Below are 22,619 nucleotides of genomic sequence, written 5' to 3'. Positions count from 1 at the left end.
TCACTCACATTGTTGGTTTGTGTAATATAACAGAACATAGATACGGAAATACTGCACTTGACAATGAGAATAAATTCTCGAAACACTTTTTGCTCAGCATGAAAAAAATTGTCACTGCGTTTAAATCAATAACATTTCAGCAATGCAAAATCAGTGGGAGGTGTCCAACTAATATTACAAGTAGCCAAATGACAAAACACGACAGGAGTATGTCAACAATCACAAAAATCATGAACCTGCACATGTGCAAAAGAAACAGTTTGGAAATGGTTGTGATTGGTCATGATATCTTTATTTGCACAAATCTAGTTACTCCCATCAGCCACCACCCCGAGTAGAGCTTGGCAATGCCAGGAGATACAGCACAGATTGTTCAAGCTTTTACTTGTTCACCGGTTCAAATCTGCTGAGTAGAGAACCCTGGTGTCAACAAACTTAACCACGTAATGTTTGCAAAACCCTACTTAATAGCCACATTTATGGAGCTGTCCGATGATGGGGAAGTTTTAAAGCATTTCCTCATCAGTTTGTCAAAATGATGCTCAATAGCTACTGACCCTTTCTTGAACTGAGAATGGGACTCAAATGTGGCTTTCTCCACAAGTTTGCAAGAAAATCGACAAGCAGAACCATTTCCAAAAATTATTGGTGTTAGTGGTGAGCAGTAGTGCAACAATATACTTCGTAACTTACATATTTGAGGGGCTGTGCATCAGTTTTATTACATATTAATTACAAGAAAAGAGAGTTAACACTATAAATACCCCCATTAACAATGTTTCACCACAATACACATAATCCTACATTAACAGACAAGTAACTGGTCATTCCACTGCCCACTGCTCAATAATCCCACACATGCCCAGAGGATGTGTGTAGCCAACATAATGCTGCACACACACACACACACACACACACACACACACACACACACACACACACACACACACACACACACACACTGTTGTGTAAGTAACAATATTACTTTTACTATAAATGTAAAATGAATGTCCTTTTTTCTCTCTATAACAATCTGTTTATCTAGCTATTCTGTTAATTCTATCTTCAACAAATGGATAATAAACTAATGTATAAAGTAAGTTTCCATGAAAGTTTATAAATTACAATAAATGAACTCTAAAGACCTCTCCCACCTCCTGCCAAAATAAGAGAGAGAGAGAGAGAGAGAGAGAGAGAGAGAGAGAGAGAGAGAGAGAGAGTAGTTACCTTCGTCTTGTCTGTGGTACTCCGTAATTGCCTGCCTGGAGTATTCCAAATGTGCACTGATAACCCATTTTCTGTAGACATCTAAGTGTTAGTTTCAAAACCATGCTTCGCTTAAATGAGACAAAATTTCGAACATTTTCAAGAATGAAGTATCTAGGGCGGTAATAGTCGCAGTAGGATAAATATGAAACAATTAGTGAATTCTGAAAAAGAAGAATTTTCTTCATTAGTAAATTTTTTATTTATAGAATCAAACAATTAAAAGGTAATTTTGAATACTAATTTTCATATACCTTAAACAGTGAGTACTGCCGTGAATTGAACCTATTCATTCCACTAAAACCCTGGCATGGCGGTCCCCCACAGAGCAAATCAACTTCCCCCTTTTGTGGCAGACGTTGGTTTTTGTCATTTGTGTGTTGACCCTGCAAAATTCAATATTACACTGAACTGACATTATACTAAAAACAAACTGAAGCAAAAATATAGTTTCATACTCTTATTTGTTGATGGATATAATATGTTTCAAGTTACCTATGCAGGGTGTAACAAGGAAAAAAAATTCCTGGAATTTTCCCGGATTTCCCAGTTAAAAATTCACTTTCTCCCGGGTGAAAATACACTTTTTCCGTGTTAAGTGACAGTATATTTTCCCTCGGAACTGCAACACTCGTCAATCCTTTGAATGGTTATGGTTTTATGCACGCGCTTAGAATTTCCCGCCACTTTAGAAAACTAAACTCAGGGAAAAAGACACGTTTTGGAAATATCTTTGATGTGCAGCAACATGTATGCTGCATATTTTCGTATTACAAGAGTATACATTGCACCAAACACAGTGTGATACTTTCTGAATTATTGAAATCGAGATTGCGATGCACTTTTGTAAGCCAGTCATAGCTCATGTCACGTGATCTCGCCAGCCGATGACAGCGGATATTCACAGCATAAGACACGTGATGTAGTCAGCAAACAGCAACATCACTGTTAAGTAGCACAAACACACTAACAGGAAAAGTTAACAGTTTAAATTAATATACATAGTGTGATACAAGAAAAGCAAAGCTTTCACATATAAAATTGGTCTCAAACTGCAAGAGAAGCTAAGCTTTTGCATATAATGTTGATCTTTCTTGTGTGTGTTACACTTTAAGATAGATCACACAAATGTGCCAGTAACATGTTTAATAAAGACATAAATGTCTGCTATTTAGGGTTCAAAATTCTTCTAAATGGCTCGTTATCAAAGAGTTGATTTTTAAACGAGTCAAATGCTCTTTGATTTAAGAAATTCATGGCACATTCTCGAACATAGTTATACTTACGTAAAAGAATATTTACTTTGAAAGAAATGCTTTTCAAACCACCATTCACAATATTTTCCTGCGACCTGTTAGAAATAGGTTCATTTCAGCAGTTGCCAGAGAGCGCAGGTAACAGGCGACACTGTGCTTGCACATCCACCATGACGTAGGAAGCCTGTATGTACATTGTGTAAAACATTACAAGATCATACATTATGCCATAAAAGAAACAAGACATCGGGGGATACCGCAACAGCATTGGAATTTCGTGAACCATACTGAAATGTGCACATTTAAAGTGTATACTTAAAGTGCACATTCGCATGTCCAGATTCCCAATGAAGTAGACCTCGACCTGATATTAAGCTTTTCAGTGTGGTTTTCGGTACGTAAATTTTCTTGGCGTACCAGTACTGTATTATATAATGTTTGGTTCTTTATTCTGGCATAATGCTATACATGCTAGAAGAAGAAAACATGCACCTGAAATGCAGCAAACGGTTGAAACTAGCGAGTACTGTGGAATTAAACATTTCGTTTCAAATACGTTGACTGCCTCTGCGAAAAAGGTTAATGAAAGTCAAATTTCTTTAGAAAAACAAAAATAACTTCACTGTTCTGCAAGGTGATTAATGCTTGACTGTCAGAAAGGGGGAAATAAAATAAAATCTGAAACTAACAACATATTTTGGCCTTCCGTAATTATGTGAATGTATTTTAATTCACTTTACAGCTCCTGGCCACAGATATCCGTTTTGTTTTCATTCGACGTGAGAGCAAACGAAGGGGAAACAGTAAAATCACTAAATGTAAACACGGGTCATGTGGAGACTACCCACTGCACATCATCCCCAGATCTACTGGTGTTTGCAAAGCGGGTCAATACTAAACAAAATTTAATTTTCAAAAATATGTTCCATCTTCTAGTGCACATCTTTCTGAAAAAGTCTGAAACATAACACATATATGTTCGAGGAAATGTAAGACATGTTATTTGGTGTTAAGTGTACTAAAGCGCAGTGCTACACCTCTTCATACAGCATTCTTCCATACCACGTTTTGTACTGGATGCCATCAAACCTACACAGGGCGGTGGAAATTGAAATGTCCTGTGGTGCCTCTCCTGCTCCCAGTTGGCCCGTTTGACAGCGTGTCCCTCTAAAGGAAAAAGTCTCGCAATTAATAGCCAGGATTATTTGTAATCGGGACAACAAGAACTCTGCAGAAAATTTGCACTCTTCATTGTCTATTAGCTAATAACTTGCTGTGTGACATAAAATTAAATATAGGATACATAAAACAAACAAAGACAAGAGACAAGCATGAAGTACACATTTCTTCAGTCCTTAGCTATAAGCATTTTTTCCTCTCTAATCTTGCTACAGCTTTACATGGTGTGCTTTCCTTTCTGCGAAAAGTAATATTACAAAATTTTTACATAAATTTGGAATCGTCTTATTCTTTCATAATTTGCGTGATGTCCCCGTTCCTTCTCCTTTCTCATTCTAACAATCTTGTCATCAAGAATTCTGTAGCTGTTACTGCCATCGTCAAAATCTGTTCGCCAGTTAACTTCACAAACTCTGCCAGAATCACAGGTTTAGTTGTTGTAGTTGTTGTTGTGGTCTTCAGTCCTGAGACTGGTTTGATGCAGCTCTCCATGCTACTCTATCCTGTGCAAGTTGCTTCATCTCCCAGTACCTACTGCAACCTACATCCTTCTGAATCTGCTTAGTGTATTCATCTCTTGGTCTCCCTCTACGATTTTTACCCTCCACACTGCCCTCCACTATTAAATTGGTGATCCCTTGATGTCTCAGAACATGTCCTACGCCCGATCCCTTCTTCTTGTCAAGCTGTGCCACAAATTCCTCTTCTCCCCAATCCTAGTCAATACTACCTCATTAGTTATGTGATCTACCCATCTAATCTTCAGCATTTTTCTGTAGCACCACATTTCCAAAGCTACTATTCTCTTCTTGTCCAAACTATTTATCGTCCATGTTTCACTTCCATACATGGCTACACTCCTACAAATACTTTCAAAAAAGACTTCCCGACATTTAAATCTACATCCGATGTTAACAAATTTCTCTTCTTCACAAAAGCTTTCCTTGCCATTGCCAGTCTACATTTTATATCCTCTCTACTTCGACCGTCATCAGTTATTTTGCTCCCCAAATAGCAAAACTCCTTTACTATTCTAAGTGTCTCATTTCCTAATTTAATTCCCTCAGCATCCCCTGACTTAATTCGAGTGCATTCCATTATCCTCGTTTTGCTTTTGTTGATGTTCATCTTAAATGCTCCTTTCACGACACATTCCATTCCATTCAACTGCTCTTCCAAGTCCCTTGCTGTCTCTGATAGAATGACAATGTCATCGGCAAACATCAAAGTTTTTATTTCTTCTCCTTGGATTTTAATACCTACTCTGAAATTTTCTTTTGTTTCTTTTATTGCTTGCTCAATATACAGATTGAATAACATCGGGGAGAGGCTACAACCCTGTCTTACTCCCTTCCCAACTACTGCTTCCCTTTCATGTCCCTCGACTCTAATAACTGCCATCTGGTTGTAAATAGCCTTTCGCTCCCTGTATTTTACCCCTGCCACCTTTAGAATTTGCCCTTTAGAATTTGAAAGGGAGTATTCCAGTCAACATTGTCAAAAGCATTCTCCAAGTCTACAAACGCTAGAAATGTAGGTTTGCCTTTCCTTAATCTTTCCTCTAAGATAAGTCGTAAGGTCAGTATTGCCTCACGTGTTCCAATATTTCTACGGAATCCAAACTGATCTTCCCCCGAGGTTGGCTTCTACTAGTTTTTCCATTCGTCTGTAAAGAATTTGTGTGAGTATTTTGCAGCTATGGCTTATTAAACTTATTGTTCAGTAATTTTCACATCTGTCAACACCTGCTTTCTTTGGGATTGGAATTATTACATACTTCTTGAAGTCTGAGGGTATTTCGCCTGTTTCACACATCTTGCTCATCAGATGGTAGAGTTTTGTCAGGACTGGCTCTCCCAAGGCCGTCAGTAGTTCCAATGGAATGTTGTCTACTTCGAGGGCCTTGTTTCGACTCAGGTCTTTCAGTACTCTGTCAAACTCTTCATGCAGTATCGTATCTCCCATTTCATCATCATCTACATCCTCTTCCATTTCCATAATATTGTCCTTTAGTGCATCGCCCTTGTATAGACCCTCTATATACTCCTTCCACCTTTCTGCTTTCCCTTCTTTGCTTAGAACTGGGTTTCCATCTGAGCTCTTGATGTTCATACAAGTGGTTCTCTTATCTCCAAAGGTCTCTTTAATTTTCCTGTAGGCAATATCTATCTTACCCCTAGTGAGATAAGACTCTACATCCTTACATTTGTCCTGTAGCCATCCCTGCTTAGCCATTTTGCACTTCCTGTCGATCTCATTTTTGAGATGTTTGTATTCCTTTTTGCCTGCTTCATTTACTGCATTTTTATATTTTCTCCTTTCATCAATTAAATTCAATATTTCTTCTGTTACCCAAGGATTTCTACTAGGCCTCGTCTTTTTACCTACTTGATCCTCTTCTGCCTTCAGTCCCTCGTCCCTCAAAGCTACCCATTCTTCTTCCCCCATTCCTAACAATTGTTCCCTTATGCTCTCCCTGAAACTCTGTACAACCTCTGGTTCTTTTTTTTATCCAGGTCCCATCTCCTTAAATTCCCACATTTTTGCAGTTTCTTCACTTTTAGTCTACAGGTCATAACCAATAGATTGTGGTCAGAGTCCACATCTGCCCCTGGGAATGTCTTACAATTTAAAACCTGGTTCCTAAATCTCTGTCTTACCATTATATAATCTATCTGATACCTTTTAGTATCTCCAGGGTTCTTCCATGTATACAACCTTCTTTCATGATTCTTAAACCAAGTATTAGCTATGATGAAGTTGTGCTCTGTGCAAAATTCTACCAGGCGGCTTCCTCTTTCATTTCTTAACCCCAATCGATATCCACCTACTACGTTTCCTTCTCTCTTTTTTCCTACACTCGAATTCCAGTCACCCATGACTATTAAATTTTCATCTCCCTGCACTATCTGAATAATTTCTTTTATTTCATCATACATTTCTTCAATTTCTTCATCATCTGCAGAACTAGTTGGCATATAAACTTGTACTACTGTAGTAGGTGTGGGCTTCGTATCTATCTTGGCCACAATAATGCGTTCACTATGATGTTTGTAGTAGCTTACACGGGTTCCTATTTTCCTATTCATTATTAAACCTACTCCTGCATTACCCCTATTTGAGTTTGTGTTTATAGCCCTGTAGTCACCTGACCAGAGGTCTTGTTCCTCCTGCCACCGGACTTCACTAATTCCCACTATATCTAACTTTAACCTGTCCATTTCCCTTTTTAAATTTTCTAACCTACCTGCCCGATTAAGGGATCTGACATTCCACGCTCCGATCCGTAGAACGCCAGTTTTCTTTCTCCTGATAACGACATCCTCTGGAGTAGTCCCCGCCTGGAGATCCGAATGGGGGACTATTTTACTTCCGGAATATTTTACCCACGAGGACGCCATCATCATTTAATCATACAGTAAAGCTGCATGCCCTCGGAAAAATTACGGCCATGGTTTCCCCTTGCTTTCAGCGGTTCGCAGTACCAGCACAGCAAGGCCGTTTTGGTTATTGTTACAAGGCCAGATCAGTCAATCATCCAGACTGTTGCCCTTGCAACTACTGAAAAGGCTGCTGCCCCTCTTCAGGAACCACACGTTTGTCTGGCCTCTCAACAGATACCCCTCCGTTGTGGTTGTACCTACGGTACGGCTATCTGTATCGCTGAGGCACGCAAGCCTCCCCACCAACAGCAAGGCCCATGGTTCGGGGGTGGGTGGGGGAGGGGATGGGGAGGGGGGGTGGAGGGGGGGGGGGGGGGCGAGGAGGTTTAGTTATCCCGCGAATATTGTCTGGTTAGGAGTTGTTACAGATTCGTACAACACGTTTTCCGCGTTTCTTCCAGAATACAACTTAAGCGGGCTGCTAGCCGGGAACTGTACAACTTGTCCTTACTAATGTAGCGATCTTGCCAAAAATGGTCAAAATTTCATTTTCTTGGATACACCGAGAAGATAATACGTAATCTTTCTCACCTTTTATTCCTGTTAGTCGTTTATTTCCACTCTGGTAGTCTAAATCTAAGGATTTCGCTAGTAATTATAACAATACTGAACATTTGCAAACCCAACCAACCACATAGAGAGCGACTGCATTCATCCCTTCGGCTTCATTCCGCTCAGCTCGCGTAGCCCCGTCCTCTTGTCTGCAGGAAAGTTTATTTCTAGGTACGATGAGAATTCCCCTAACAGACATCACATACACTAAGCAAGCGTTCAAAAATCAACATATGATTAATTCAGAAATCAACTTAAAACGTAATGAGATTTTCACTCTGTATCAGAGTGTGCGCTGATATGAAACTTCCTGGCAGATTAAAACTGTGTGTCCAACAGAGACTCGAACTCGAGACCTTTGCCTTTCACGGGCAAGTGCTCTACCATCTGAGCTACCGAAGCACGACTCATGCCCGGTCCTCACAGCTTTACTTCTGCCAGTATCCATCTCCTACCTTCCAAACTTCACAGAAGCTCTCCTGCAAACCTTGCAGAACTAGCACTCCTGTGGCTAAGCCATGTCTCCGCTATATCCTTTCTCAGGAGTGCTAGTTCTGCAAGGTTTGCAGGAGAGCTTCTGTGAAGTTTGGAAGGTAGGAGACGAGGTACTGGCAGAAGTAAAGCTGTGAGGACCGGGCATGAGTCGTGCTTCGGTAGCTCAGATGGTACAGCACTTGCCCGCGAAAGGCAAAGGTCCCGAGTTCGAGTCTCTGTCGGGCACACAGTTTTAATCTGCCAGGAAGTTTCAACTTAAAATGTGTTAAAAAATGCTCAAAAAGCAACAGATATGCGTTACAAAATCATACAAATATTCGATAGTCCAACGTGCGCTGGATGCTAGGCGCTTTGTGAAACAAGTTTTTTTTCCCCCTCCAGAATATGAATCTGACGCCCCCTTTTCCCGGTAGCATTTAGCTGCTTGCTGCGACTGCTTGCACAGGCAACAACCACAGTCCTGTTGCCAGAAGTGGGAGAATCTACAACTCAAAAACAAATCTAATGTAAACAGTTGTGACTTCACGCTCATCGGAAGCAATTTATTGTTATGAAGCATTGTGTAGTCTTTCTACATTGACACATTTTGCTGTTGGCAGACGATTACATCAGCACTGTGTGTCGTCGTCGTATATGGCGCATTTCCTTTTGCAATTTAAGCTATTTTCATTTTTCTCCCTCGTTAATATTTTATTGCTGAAGTATTATTCTGCTGTACGGGGGTACAGTAACCTGCTTTGGTAGAGTATCAGTTCTTACCAGTCAAAATTACAATAATTTAACTAAAAACTAAAACAATGAAAAATTCCCGGGTTTTTCCCGATTTTCTCCCAGATGAAAAAATTCCCGGGTTTTTTCCACTATCTCCTGGTTGTCCCAGGTCGTATATACCCTGCTATGGTTAATAGCAATAGAACTATGCCTGATGCAAAAACAGAAAACGTAAACACAGTTTTAGCAATAAAAAAAATGAACAAAAAAATTAAAAGTAGTGTACAGCATTTCAGTCACTGCTGTACTGTCACAAAAAGTAAATCTATTTATCTATTAATAAGTCAAACTTCTTATTGTAAACTTTGCTACTCACGTTCATAACAAGCTTAAGTAACAAATTACAGTCCTCAGAAAATACTGTGCAATTTGGATTGTTAAGGCGAAAAGCATGAGCTGCAACATCTTCTTTCTCTATGGCCCAACAACATTCAACGACACCTGACTGATGCAGGCCTTCTGAAAGACCTGCAAACAATTTTGTTCCAATCACATTCGAGAGAGAGAGAGAGAGAGAGAGAGAGAGAGAGAGAGAGAGAGAGAGAGAGAGAGAGAGAACTAGTCTTAAGACAATAACATACCTCCACATCCAGCGAACACATCTAATGATTTCAGCTTATTTGATATTTTTGGCCAGTCTTTATATTTATTTTCAACTTTTTTTGTTTCATCAGAAGATTTGCCTTTTCCCTTTCCTTTTCCCTTCCCCTTGCCCTGAAAAACGAAAAATAACACAAACTTTAATTTCAATTCTCTGAAGAAAATTTTGTATAAAAACACAATTGCCTTTTAACAAATATTATTTCATTTCATAGCAGAAATACATGTGCCTGCACTGATAAAGTAACCATTAATTACAAATAATTAACAAAACTTAGCTAAGCCATCAGTTTTAAAATTTACTGGTCAGTTAAAGAGCAAATAAGCAGAATTACTGATGTGTTTGTGAGTACTGTTTAAGGAGGAAACGTGCAATTGATAATTAAATTCTGAACACTAATGTGCAAATATATCAACTTACTGGAAAACAATTAATTCTATGAGGGTGTGCTGAAAGTAATGCCTCCAAATGTTTTATGTAAAAACTCGTAATGCATTTTAAATAAAACTAACTTTATTAACATTCTACACATTTATTCTTCATGTCTACAGATTTATTTCTCTACATAGTCACCGTGGTGACTAACACTCCTCCCAATAAGTGACGGGTTTGTTGATATTGTCACTGTAAAATGTTTGTCTTTTGTTGATAGAGCCACAACCTCCACTCTGCTCCCACCACTTCCACTACTATCAAGTGAAGTCCTCGAATGTGTTCTTTAAGTTTTGGAAACAGATGGAAATCGGATGGAGTCAAGTTGGGACTGTATGGAGGATGATCAATGACCGTCTAAGCCAATGTGTTTGATTGCTGCAGGTGTTGCAGCATTCGATGGTGGCCTGGTAAACTGATACTGAAGGAGAGGGTGCTCCATGCATGAGCAAACTCTTCAAATTCGAAACTCAATTACAGCTCGCAGTTTCTCATGCACTGAAATACTTACACTGCCATGTTACATGCCACAATTCAGAGCCATTTAGCAGCAGAGGGCTGCATATGTAGACAAGTAGGATAAGGACATAGGATGTTAATAATGTTTGTTTTATTTAAAAAGCTTTAAGAGTTTTCAAATAAAAAAAAATTCAGAGGCATTACTTTTCAGCAATCTCTTGTATGCCTGTGGCCATACTAAGTGTGGTTTACTTTAATACAAATATCTGGATTTATTAACTCTGTTATTCCTACATATTCTCTACCTGGCTGTGAACTTTGAACAGACTTCCTGTTATAAATTTAAAAAAAAAAAAAAAGAAATTAAAATGAATGGTTGAGTTACCTTTCCCTGGCTACCGATCAATGATGCTTTGTGACAAGGCTCATCAAATGTGCAATCTGTTGAATTATATGCCTCCGAAAAATAAAATCTATCTGGGCCTTCATCAGTCCACTGTGTTACTGTGACATCCAGATTTTCACTGTACACCACATAGCACTTCCCAACAACGTTCTCAAATGACACAACACATTCTGTGGAAGACAAATTGGGAGCATCAATTTTTTTGTCATAAGGGCAATACAGATATATAGTTATTGTAATTGCTTATGTTGGAATTACTCTTACATTTTTATTTTAGTTTCAGTTTGATTATTTGTATGCTTTCATACCTACTGTAATATGCAGAACTATGATGGATGTGTGTGTGTGTGTGTGTGTGTGTGTGTGTGTGTGTGTGTGTGTGTGTGTGTGTGTAAGCAAGATTATTGGCCACACCACTTTGAATGATCCTGTTGTTTTTGAATGATCCTGTTCTACAAGCAAAACCTAAAAATACAGAAGCGTTGGGGTGTAGGGGCACAAAACTAAAATATAACAACTAACTACTCTGAGATCTATTAAAATGTCCTGCTTAACAATTAATCAAGACAAGCATGGGCAACATGTAACAGCTTAAATCCTACTTCAGAGAAGAATAAGGCATACACATTCAAATAAGCAAGCACACCTCACTCATACATGACCACTATCTCCAGCTGCTCTGGCCAGAATGCAACTGTGACATTGGATGAAAGCAGCAATCCAGGGAGAGGTGAGGGGCCAGTGTGTGCATTGGTAGTGAGGGTGAAGGATATGAATTGGAAAGAGGTTATAGGACAGAGGGAGAATAAACTGTTGGATGGAGGATGCTGGGAGAGTATGTTACCATAGATCGTGGCCAGGATAATTTTGGGAGCAGATAATGTGTTGCAAGGAATAACGCCTCTCTGGGCAGGTCGTCAAGTGCTGACAGCAACACACACACAACTTATTCGTCATACGATTGCAGTGGGCTCAGCCACTACAGTGTATATGGCACGGAACTTCACAACCCCAAAACTCCACAGCCAGACCAGCAGATGGCGTCAACAGCACTCTGACCAGGTCACCACGCAGCATACATGCCGATGGTAAAGGTCGTTGTCAAACAGCACCTCTTCATGCATCCACCACGTCATGTGCAAAAATAGGCCAATATGTATCAGTCCCAAGGCAGCTATTTAGGCCACTGCAGAAGCTCTGGAGAGCAGTTGCACCCCAGGCAGCACTGTGAAGATCTCCATTAGACTGCAGCAAAGACTGGGCCCTTGTCTTCTGGACAGCACACTGTCTCCTCAGCAGGACCATAAGTGATCAGTTATATTCTCATAGGTGGAACTGTACTATTGTTTTTCTAGCTGCAAGATAGTGTCAGACTGGAAGTTTCTATCTTGATTAGACTTTCGCATTTCACAACTGTTGGCTCTCAATACTTTTTCAGCGAATTACACCATAAGACTCATGTGTTTTTCTTCTTGAGTGAAGCTTGGTTTGGACTCTGGTTTTAAACCTGAAGTGAGAAACTTACTTTTCTGCTTTAACCTAAAGTTATTGGGACTTCAAGACTCTGCTCATTAAAGAGCGTGTGACTCCAAAAACTTGATTCACTGTTTTTAACATGAAGCTCTTACGATTGTGTTCACTGAAGCGTAAGTGAAACTCATGTAAACTCTGTGATTCTAGGTGTCCAAGTGGCTTTGTTATTTACAAGCACCATTTAGTTTCACTTGCTGACAAACAATCCTTTCTTTTGTTGCATTGTGGAGGATATTTTTGTGAAAATTATAATCTATAAACTTTTCTTTGTTCCCCATACCTGAGCTGTTTAATTGTGCCCACCAGCAATAGACACATTGTCTATCTTTGTTAACAAAGTTAACATCAGCAAAACCATGTTCTAAAATGTAAAATAATGGCTAGTTATCAGTGTGTATCTGTGGACAAGGACAAAAAAATTCCCAATTTTTCTCAAATTTTACAATTAAAAATACATGTTTTCTTGGGTGAAAAATACACTTTTTCTGTGTTAGGTAACACGTTCCCCTTGTTGGCTAAATAGTTATATACTGCTGAAGGTCAAATGAAATAAATAAATAAAAAAACATTCCCTCTGAATCATACAACTTATCAACCCTTTGAACGGTAAAGGCTTTATACACTGGTGTGAAATTTCTGGCAATTTAGAAAAAGAAATGGAATAAAAAAGTAACACTTTTGGTAAGATATTTGATGAGCAGCAACATGTATGTTGTATATTTTCATATTACGAAAGTATAAATATGAATTTCAGCAAACACAGCATCTTAATTTCCGAAGCATTGTACGTCTGAAGTCTAGACTGCGATATGCTTTTGTCAGCCAATCACAGCTCACATCACATTATCCTGCTGGCAAATGACAGCAGATATTCAGAGCATGAGACAAGTAATGTAGTCAGCTGACAGTCATATCACTGTTAAGTAGTGCAAACACACAAATAGGAATACTTCATGGTTTAAATTAAAACAACATATAGTATGGTTACAAGAAAAGCTAAGCTTTCACATATAGTATGTCTTTTTTGCGTGTGTTACCCTTTAAGATATATTAAACACAAATGTGACAGTAAAATTTTAAATGACTATGTAAACATCTGGTCTCCTATGGCCAAAATTTTTCTACGTGGCTGGTCCTCCAAGTGCTGTGAGCATGTGAAGCAGTGTGGCGTGTTGTTTGGAGGGGACATATGGAGCTAGTGTACCTAGAATAAGGCAATTGTTTTATCATATCCTATACAGATAAGGAATGCAAAATTAGAAAGCAGTCCTTACTCTTACTTTGGAATACTGTTATGTAACGTTTCCAATCAAGTTTACATCTTGACAGCATGGAAAAAAAGCTAGTAATAAGGAATAAAAATTTCTTGCAAAAAAACAGTGTTTTGTATACACTAGCACTACGAACAATAAGCCCTTTACAACTTTTTCAAACTGTGTAGAAGTTAACAAGGTTACTTGTGAAACCAAGGAACTGTATAATTGGCAGTTTATATTCTGCTCCAGAAGTAAATATCAACCCTCATATAGAGTTAAAATGATAAAACATGGTGTGCTACCAGTCTATAATTTACTGAAGAATGTTGTTCTGTAATTTTATGATGTAAACAACACAGATTAAGAAATACTATCAAGCCTATAGAGGTACCAGACAAAGGTTGAAACATATCTTGGTATCAAATAATTGTGTTTCACAGAATGTCAATATGTCAAATTCTGCTAAGGCTTTCAGTGTCGTCTTCGGGAAGCCAATTTTCTTGGCATACCATTACTGTATTATCGTATGCTTCGTTCCTTTTTATGGCAAAATGTACTATGTGCCGGAAGATGGAAATGTGCACATGAAATGCAGCGAACAGTTGAAACTAACTAATAGAGTGGAATAAAACACTTCCTTTCAAATAAATTGGCTGCCTATGTGGAAAAGATAAATAAAAACCAAATTTCTTCAGAAAACCAACAAAAATAACTTCATTGTTCTGCAAAGTGATTAATGCTCGATTGCCAACTGCGCGAAAACATAATAAAATCAGGCAAATGAAACTAATAATATATTTTTTAGTCTTCCATAATTACTTGCACATATTTTAACTCGTCTGATACCTCATAACCACAGAAATCCATTTTGTTTTCATTTTATGTGAGAGCTGTAAATGAAGAGAGAATAGCAAAATCATGAAACGTAAATGCAAGTCACATGGAGACTACTCCCCATTACAACTCCAAATGCTCTGCACATTTGTGAAGCTGGCAGCTTGGGCATGCCAGAAAAAGTTTTCTGGCACACTTCAAGTAGCGAGAAGCGGGAGACGATGCTAGTCAAACAAAATTTAAGCTCTACGCATGAGCCCATTGACAATGAACCTAATTTAAACAATTATTACCCCATGTTAATTGAAATCAGTTTGATGTTACGAAGTACTGCATAATCTTCATTCTAAAGCCTTTGGCACATTTTGCTGGACACTTGTGTGTGCTCTGTGTTTTGTTGTTGTAAATGGCATATTTTCTTTGCAACTAAAATTTTACATTCGTGTTTTTCTCTTGTTCATGTTTTATTGCTGCAGTATTATTCTGCAGTGGTGGGCTAAAGTGAATTTCTTTGTTAGGGTATCAATTCTTACTAGTAAATGTTACAAAAATTTAGTTAGAAACTAAAACTATGAAAACTTCCTGGAATTCTAAAAGTTCCTGGGTTTTTCCCAGGTTTCTCCTAGAGGAAAATATTCCCAGGTTTTTCCCAGGACCTAATACACCCTGCTTATGGTTTAATTTATTCATTTTAATTCTAATGTTAAGGTGTCCTCCGTGTACATTATGGATAAAATATATGACTGTCAGAGTTGATATGTTTTTGTATCTATGATAGCATCTCAGCATTTCTCGAAACTGAAAATAATCTGTTCTGTACAGAAAGAGTGCTGTAGAAAGAACATCTAATGAGGTACTTATACACAGTTAGTCCCCTCAAATTACACATGTTACACGAATCACACATATTGTATAATTATTATAGAACACTAACCTTCATCACTCCAGTATAGTTTATTAAGATCTGCCTGCTGTGCAGCTTCACGACCTTTCATAGTGTTCTCAGGCCTATAAAATTTATTTACTCTTAATTTAACATCTCTTGAGATTACATCACTTGAATGAATAAATATTGATGAAATGTAGCCAATGCAGAATGGCTGTGGTGTCTCTTCATTTGATCCTTTAACAAAATCTGAAGTTTTTCGATAGAATTCTGGATAAAGATCTTCATCAACCTGCAGGTAAAAAGGAATATTGTACTATTTGAAACCAGTGTAATTGAACAGTTTCATATTTTGGAAACTGTATCTATTATCTAAATAATACAAGTGACTCAGGATGCTACTTTATGCCTATGAAGAGTTAATTTTTGTGTGGTTGAAAAGCAGTGCAAGTCAGGAATGTGACTTCAGTTGAAGCCAGGGAGAGGGGTAGTGAGGAGTGGAGGGTAGGATGGAGATGGAAGAAGGGTGGCACGACAAGTGTAAGATGGGAAAAAACCATGGACAGGGGCAGGAAATGGTGGGTGCACAGGTCTATGCAAAGGATGAGCAGAGGATGTGAAGAGGGCAAGGATGGGGTGGAGGCAGCAGTCAGGAGGAGAATGTTGGGGGTAAGTGAGAGGGTAGAGCATTGAGTTGAGTTAAATTCGAGAATTTTGTATATGCATTAGAGGTGCAAAAATTTATGTACCCTTATGGTCTATAAATTAGCAAGTATACATACAACTAATTTTATTATAACATTAATAATAATTAAACAAAATGAAATTGTTCATAAAGCTGCTGTTGATTTGTGTATGATATCCTATACAGGGTATTAACTTATACGTGGGAAAACTCTGTGCAATCACTTCTCTGTAATAACCTGTATGCTTTGTTTTGGTCCTTTTCTTTCAAGTTTTCAATTTGGTTCTACAGGCATTTTTCTTTTTAAATGTTTGTTTTTGGAAGTATTAGGTCCAAGTCTTCATATGCTTATCTGAGTTGCCATGGTACTGAAAGGTGCATACGCACACAAGCAAAGAATTTCCCAGACTTTTCCCAAATTTCTCAGTAAAGAAAATACACTTTTTTCCTAGGCAAAAATATACTTTTGCCCAGTGAAAGTACATTTTTTCCACATTATGTGACAATATACTTCCCCAATTAAATAAAAAATAATGAGCCAGCCACTTAGCAACACTTTAAAATCTCCAGCCTAAAAACACAAGGCAAGAGAAACAGATGGTGAAAAGACAAACACCAAGTCAAACAGACAGCACCAGAGAGGGTGAGGAAGAGCTAAAATGACATTATGGTGAACACCTGGGAGAGAAGGTTGGATGCTGACCCTTAGATTGAGTAATAAACCCTAACCCCTCTCGAATAAAACTTTAACTTGATCAGCTGGTGAACAGAGTCTTTGGCGCCAATGAGAAGTCTGGACGAAGCTGTCGTCGAGGTATACACCATGGAGGTGTACGAAAATGGAACTGGAGGACAGATGGTAAAGGTAAAGACTCGAGTTCAGTGAGAAGGGACCGGACACAGACTGCAATTGTAATCCTAGATCTGGACAGCCCTGCGGGAGACAGATCGTTGTGTTAGTGTAAAGGAGACGGTAATTTGGACGTTTGGGAAAGCTGCAAATGTGATTGGTATAATTTTCAAACAGTTGTTGCTGCATGATCCACAACAGACAAACCACAGCTTCCATGAGTAGGCTGTTCACAGTGTTTGTTCAGAAAGCTCCCATAGCAATTCTAACTCCACAGTGGTTTGCAGGGTCCAGCGTCTGCAGTGCTGAGGGAAATTCTGAACCATACGTCAGGCTCCCTTGGTCAAGAAAGGACTGTCCAATAGCTATGTACAGCTGCAACAGCATAGGACGATCTGCACCCCAGTCGGTCTGACTCAGGCATCAAAGAATGTTAAGATGCTGCCAGCACTTTTGCTTAAGCTGATGAAGCTGGGGAAGCCAAGTTAATCAGGAATGGAAACCAGTCCTGAAAAGTAATAAGATTTCACTACATTAAGGAGATGTTCGAGATAAAGTTGTGGATGCGGGTGAACAGTATGACGGCGATGGAACTGCATTACACAGGTTTTGGTGGCTGAAAACTGAAAGCCATGAGTGTTCCATGCCTGCACCTTTCATACGGCTCCCTCCAGTTAATGTTCAGTGACACAAATTGTACAGGGCAAAAGGAAATACAAAAGTAATCAGCATATAAGAAGGGTGATATTGAGGATCCCACAGCTGCTGTGAGACCATTAATGGCTACTAAAAAAAAGTGGGATGCTCAGTTCGGAGCCCTACGGGACACCATTCTCTTGGATACGGGGGGACCTGTGTGAAGCACTGACTTTAACTACAAAGGTGCAGAGCAACAAAACGTTCTCTATCAGAATTGGGAGGAGACACCACTCATGCATTGTGGTGAGGATGTGGCGTTGCCAAGTGGTGTCATAGGCTTTTGTCAGGTCAAAAAAGATGACAATAAGGTGATGACAGCAGGAAAAAGCCATTCAACAGCAGACTTGAGGTATACCAAGTTGTCAGTGGTGGAGTGACCTTGGCGAAAACTGCTCTAGGATGGAGCAAGAAGATTTGAGACTCAAGGAGCCAACACAGCTTCCAGCTCACCATAAGTTTGAGCAGCTTGCACAGAATGTTCGTGAGGCTAACAAGACAATAGCACATATCCAGCGAATTCTTGCCAGGTTTTTGCCCTAGAATGACGATGCTTTCTTGCCACTGTGACAGGAAATCAACATTGTTACAGATGCAATTGCAGATGGCAAGGAGGTGGCGCTGGTAATTCTCTGACAGACGTTAAATCATTTGATGATGTGCCACATTGAAATGAGTGGGGGCAAAAGTCAAGTTGAGTTAGTAGATTCTCGACATCTTTACCACAGTCAGTATCTTGGTTCAAAGGATAGGCATCGAACTTACCCAGAAGTAGAAAAGGTGGGAGGAGCTGAGAAATTAGTGCAGCCAATACATGTTATGGTACTTCACCATCTGGAGAAAGGTAAATGTTGCAGATGGTATTTCCTGCATCGTCCTCACCCTGACAGCCACAGCTTCTAAAGGTGTTTAAAGGGCCACTGATTTGCTATATACAGAGGTAAGGACATATATGCACACTCCATCTGACATCCTGTTACAGTCATCATGATTTTTGTAATAACCCCAATAGCTATGAAGGGTTGGGGTCCACATTGCTGGAAAATAGCTTTCCTAAACAGCAATGCAGAAAGCAACTCTAATGCTTACGAGTGGTCGTAACTCAGTGAGGCGGGGTAAGAAACCGCTGCAATTTCTCTGGAGTATGACACTTTCTGTAGTCAGGGAAGACAAGAAGGGACCAAGGAGGCAGTTTACATCTCAGGGTCATCTGCTGAGGGGTTGTGGTATCTGTGTGCATTTGTTCCGAAGCTCCAGTGAGATCTAGGTTCATCTACATTCTACAACTACATTTATACTCCACAAGCCACCAACGGTGTGTGGCGGAGGGCAATTTACATGCCACTGTCATTACCTCCCTTTTCTGTTCCAGTCGCGTATGGTTCGTGGGAAGAACGCCTGTCTGAAAGCCTCCATACACGCTCGAATCTCTCTAATTTTACATTCGTGATCTCCTTGGGAGGTATAAGTAGGGGGAAACAATATATTCGATATCTCATCCAGAAACGCACCCTCTCGAAACCTGGCGAGCAAACTACACCGCGATGCAGAGCGCCTCTCTTGCTGAGTCTGCCACTTGAGTTTGCTAAACATCTCCGTAACGCTATCATGGTTACCAAATAACCCTGTGACGAAATGTGTCGCTCTTCTTTGGATCTTCTTAATCTCCTCCGTCAGTTTGATCTGGTACGGATCCCACACTGATGAGCAATACTCAAGTATAGGTCGAACGAGTGTTTTGTAAGCCACCTCCTTTGTTGATGGACTACATTTTCTAAGGACTCTCCCAATGAATCTCAACCTGGTACCTGCCTTACCAACAACTAATTTTATATGATCATTCCACTTCAAATTGTTACGCACGCATACTCCGCTATCATATAATCATACAATAAAGGATCCTTCTTTCTATGTATTCGCAATACATTAAATTTGTCTATGTTAAGGGTCAGTTGCCACTCCCTGCACCAAGTGCCTATCTGCTGCAGATCTTCCTGCATTGTGTGTGTGTGTGTGTGTGTGTGTGTGTGTGTGTGTGTGTGTGTGTGTGTGTGGCAGTGTCCTGAGGGAGCCCTTCCTTGCAAGAGGAACCAGAGCAGGCTGTTGCCTCTCCAGCTGACGGGTAGGGACCAATATCCCTTATAGCTGAGGGCATTGCTCCCGAAGTAGATGTCACAGGAGCAATGGAAGAAGGAGTTCCCTCCACCATCAACGGAGCAGTTGTCTGGTGGCCCTGGGGGGCCACTTTAAGAAGCATAGCTGATGGGGATGCCATTTTCCTAAACAGCGATGTCACTGTAGCCATAGCATATGGGTAGAGGTCTGCGCAGATGCGGATATCCGCGATATTTGTTACTTGGCGGATAAAATCGCGACCGGCGCTGATATCCGCAGGTCATCTGCGGATAATGAGCAAGGCATCTGCCCAGTACGTGTGTTGCAATGTTAGTTGAAAACTTCAAGTCTGTTGACATTCTTTGAATCTTGCAGGGCCCAGGTAGAGCGGATGTCTGTTGTCTTCAGCCCCTGGCTGAGACCAACGTAGCTGTACCCAAGAGACCTGTGCCTAATCCGTTTCCGCGACTTTGTCTTTTGTGTGGCTTGTGAAGTGCTCTCTGGGTGGCAAACCTGCCCACTTTCTACCATCAGATGGATAGAGCGTCTACCATGTAAGCAGGAAATCCCGGGTTCGAGTCCCGATCAGCGCACACATTTTCATCTGCGCCCATTGGCAAACGTCACGCCTGTAAGCAACTAAGGGTGTTCATTTCATTGGAATTTCATTCTAACGAGCTGCATGGTCACCGATGGTATCTGTTCTTTCGGACATGTCCGAAAGAACAGATACCATCTTAGTATATATAAAAAGTAGTTAAGTTGTCGCAGAAATGGCACCCTAACAATAACAATGTCATTACATACCATAATTCTAAGTACTACTGTCTATTACTATTAATTACTCATTCAAAACTTAAATATATGCAGATGCGGATAAGGAACTTGCGGATGCGGATTTAATTGCTGTGGATTAGAACCTTGCGAATGCGGTGTGGATACGGATTGCACTTTTCTTATCCGCGCAGACCTCTACATATGGGGATGTGTTGGATACAGGGTCAAACCCGTCTTATTTCTTTTTTGCTTTTGTATAGGTCAGTTTATGCAAGTTCTTATATGTCATTTACATTCGTCCCATGGTGGAAGGGAACAATTTGGGGTCTTATCTCTCGGCAGCACCGTAACTCTCTTAGAGATTGCTGGAGCCATTCGATCACCACCATTGGACTACTACATCCGCTTCATCACGGGTCATCCGGTATGATGCGAACCACTCAGATCATGGGCTCCCCCGCATGGGCGCCATAACAAAGGCCACCTGACATGATTGAGTTGCCAGGAGTCCTGATGCCCCAGGAACACTAACATTTACACCTTGGCATACGTTAGGGAGTTTGCAGCTCAAACAACAGTAGTGCGATCCGTGTTGTTGGGGGCTATCACTAAGAGGGTACATGACAATCCCCCCCACACACACACACACACAATGGACTGACTACTGTGCTCGCCACTGGATGCGAAAAGATCCGTCATTATCATGGGTGCAGAAGAGGACAACAGGCAATAGAGGTAGATGATGCACACCGTTAGGTTTCCTTGCCTAAACAGCTGGATTACAGTTCGAGTTACAGAGCCATTACAATAATAGGTGTAGCAGGTCTCAGTGCATGACGGATATATGATGCACAATGTAAGGCGTCCTTCCCCAAATGGCCTGCACCTCTGGAAAATTTTGAATGTGGAGGTCAAACCCGAAAATGGGGAATGTAACTGATTGGGCCGAAAAGTAAGAGACTCCTTTTAGTCACCTCTTCTTAAGCCAGGCAGGAATACCTCCGGCCTATTCTAACCCCAAACTCGCAGGGGCGAGGAGTGGGAGGAGGAGAGGGGATGTTAATGGTGGAAGTACCACAGAAATAGGAGAAATTGTGAATGTAAGTCATGTGACAGCATGACAAGTATTACGAGAGTAATACCATCATTGGGGAGTACAAGGTCATACTAAGGCTGACTTCCAATCTCGAAAAGATTTTTGTACTTTGTTCTGGGGATGTGTGCTCGGGACCACGCAGTTTGCAACAGAGAGAATTCTCTTTCGCTGATGCCTGTTTGCTTCACTGTAAGCTAGACTTAAGTGAGCAATTCCATAGTGTACACTGCCATTCTTTTCTATAACTAACTGCCTGTTCCAAGAGCATTAACACGGCAGTGAATGGAAAGGAACATGACTGAACAAGTATTTCATCATGCAAACACTTGCGAACGTTGAGATAATGAATTTGCTACTAAACTGTTTCTCACTGTGAAAGAGCTAATCTCTGAAGACAAGACAACACTGAAGACAGGATTTGTTTCACTTACAAAGCAAAATCATCACATAAAAGAAGATATTAGCTATCAAGTGTTTTTGAACTTTCGCAGTAAAGTCAGAGGCACGCTGGGTACCAAATGAGCTACTACAAACCAAAAATGAGTGAATGTCATTTGTTCACACCCACCTATCATTTATACAAAAGGGGATGCAGTTTGCATCGTTTTTCGTATGCTCAATGTTAACCACACTTAAAATATCCTGGCAGTACAGAGCACAGTCCCAGAATTAAAAAGACTGAGATGTAATGTGGAACAGTCTAGATCAGGGAGCCAGTAATTCAAGAATAGTCAATATTTACACAGGTTACTGCTGGGATCTTATTTCAGTGTGAATGAGGGAGAGCGTTCACTATTTAAGATGTCCCACATGTATTCGCAAGCATACGGAACAATCAGCTTCATAGCGACTTTACTCTCAACAGTACTATTGTTTCATGCGAAGACAACTCTAAGATATTTTACATAGCGGGGGATTATTAAAACACACTGACAGTCATTTGCAATCAGTTGCATTAAAAAAAAATTAATTTCAAAATGGCAGTTAAGATCCTCAACCACTCTGTTGCTGCATCTGTTAGAACTTTTACA

At 40.1% G+C, this 22,619-nt stretch overlaps 1 protein-coding gene across 11 annotated transcripts in view; it reads right to left on the bottom strand.

Annotated features, from left to right (window-relative positions):
- Positions 1-22,619, bottom strand: part of LOC126271923 (DNA (cytosine-5)-methyltransferase 1-like) — a 212,611-nt gene that overhangs the window by 63,954 nt on the left and 126,038 nt on the right. For all 11 annotated transcript variants that reach the window (XM_049974328.1, XM_049974330.1, XM_049974329.1 and 8 more), the window contains 6 exons: positions 15,418-15,661; positions 10,840-11,030; positions 9,544-9,676; positions 9,279-9,430; positions 1,521-1,652; positions 1,228-1,430 (listed from right to left, as the gene is read on the bottom strand). In XM_049974328.1, the coding sequence (XP_049830285.1) occupies positions 1,228-1,430; positions 1,521-1,652; positions 9,279-9,430; positions 9,544-9,676; positions 10,840-11,030; positions 15,418-15,661 (1,055 nt within the window). The remainder of the gene's footprint in view (positions 1-1,227; positions 1,431-1,520; positions 1,653-9,278; positions 9,431-9,543; positions 9,677-10,839; positions 11,031-15,417; positions 15,662-22,619) is intronic.

The sequence above is a fragment of the Schistocerca gregaria genome, chromosome 5, assembly GCF_023897955.1.
Source record: "Schistocerca gregaria isolate iqSchGreg1 chromosome 5, iqSchGreg1.2, whole genome shotgun sequence".
NCBI classification, from domain to species: domain Eukaryota; kingdom Metazoa; phylum Arthropoda; class Insecta; order Orthoptera; family Acrididae; genus Schistocerca; species Schistocerca gregaria.
Note: the sequence above shows the minus strand (reverse complement) of the source record. Positions and strands in the feature narration are given on the sequence as shown.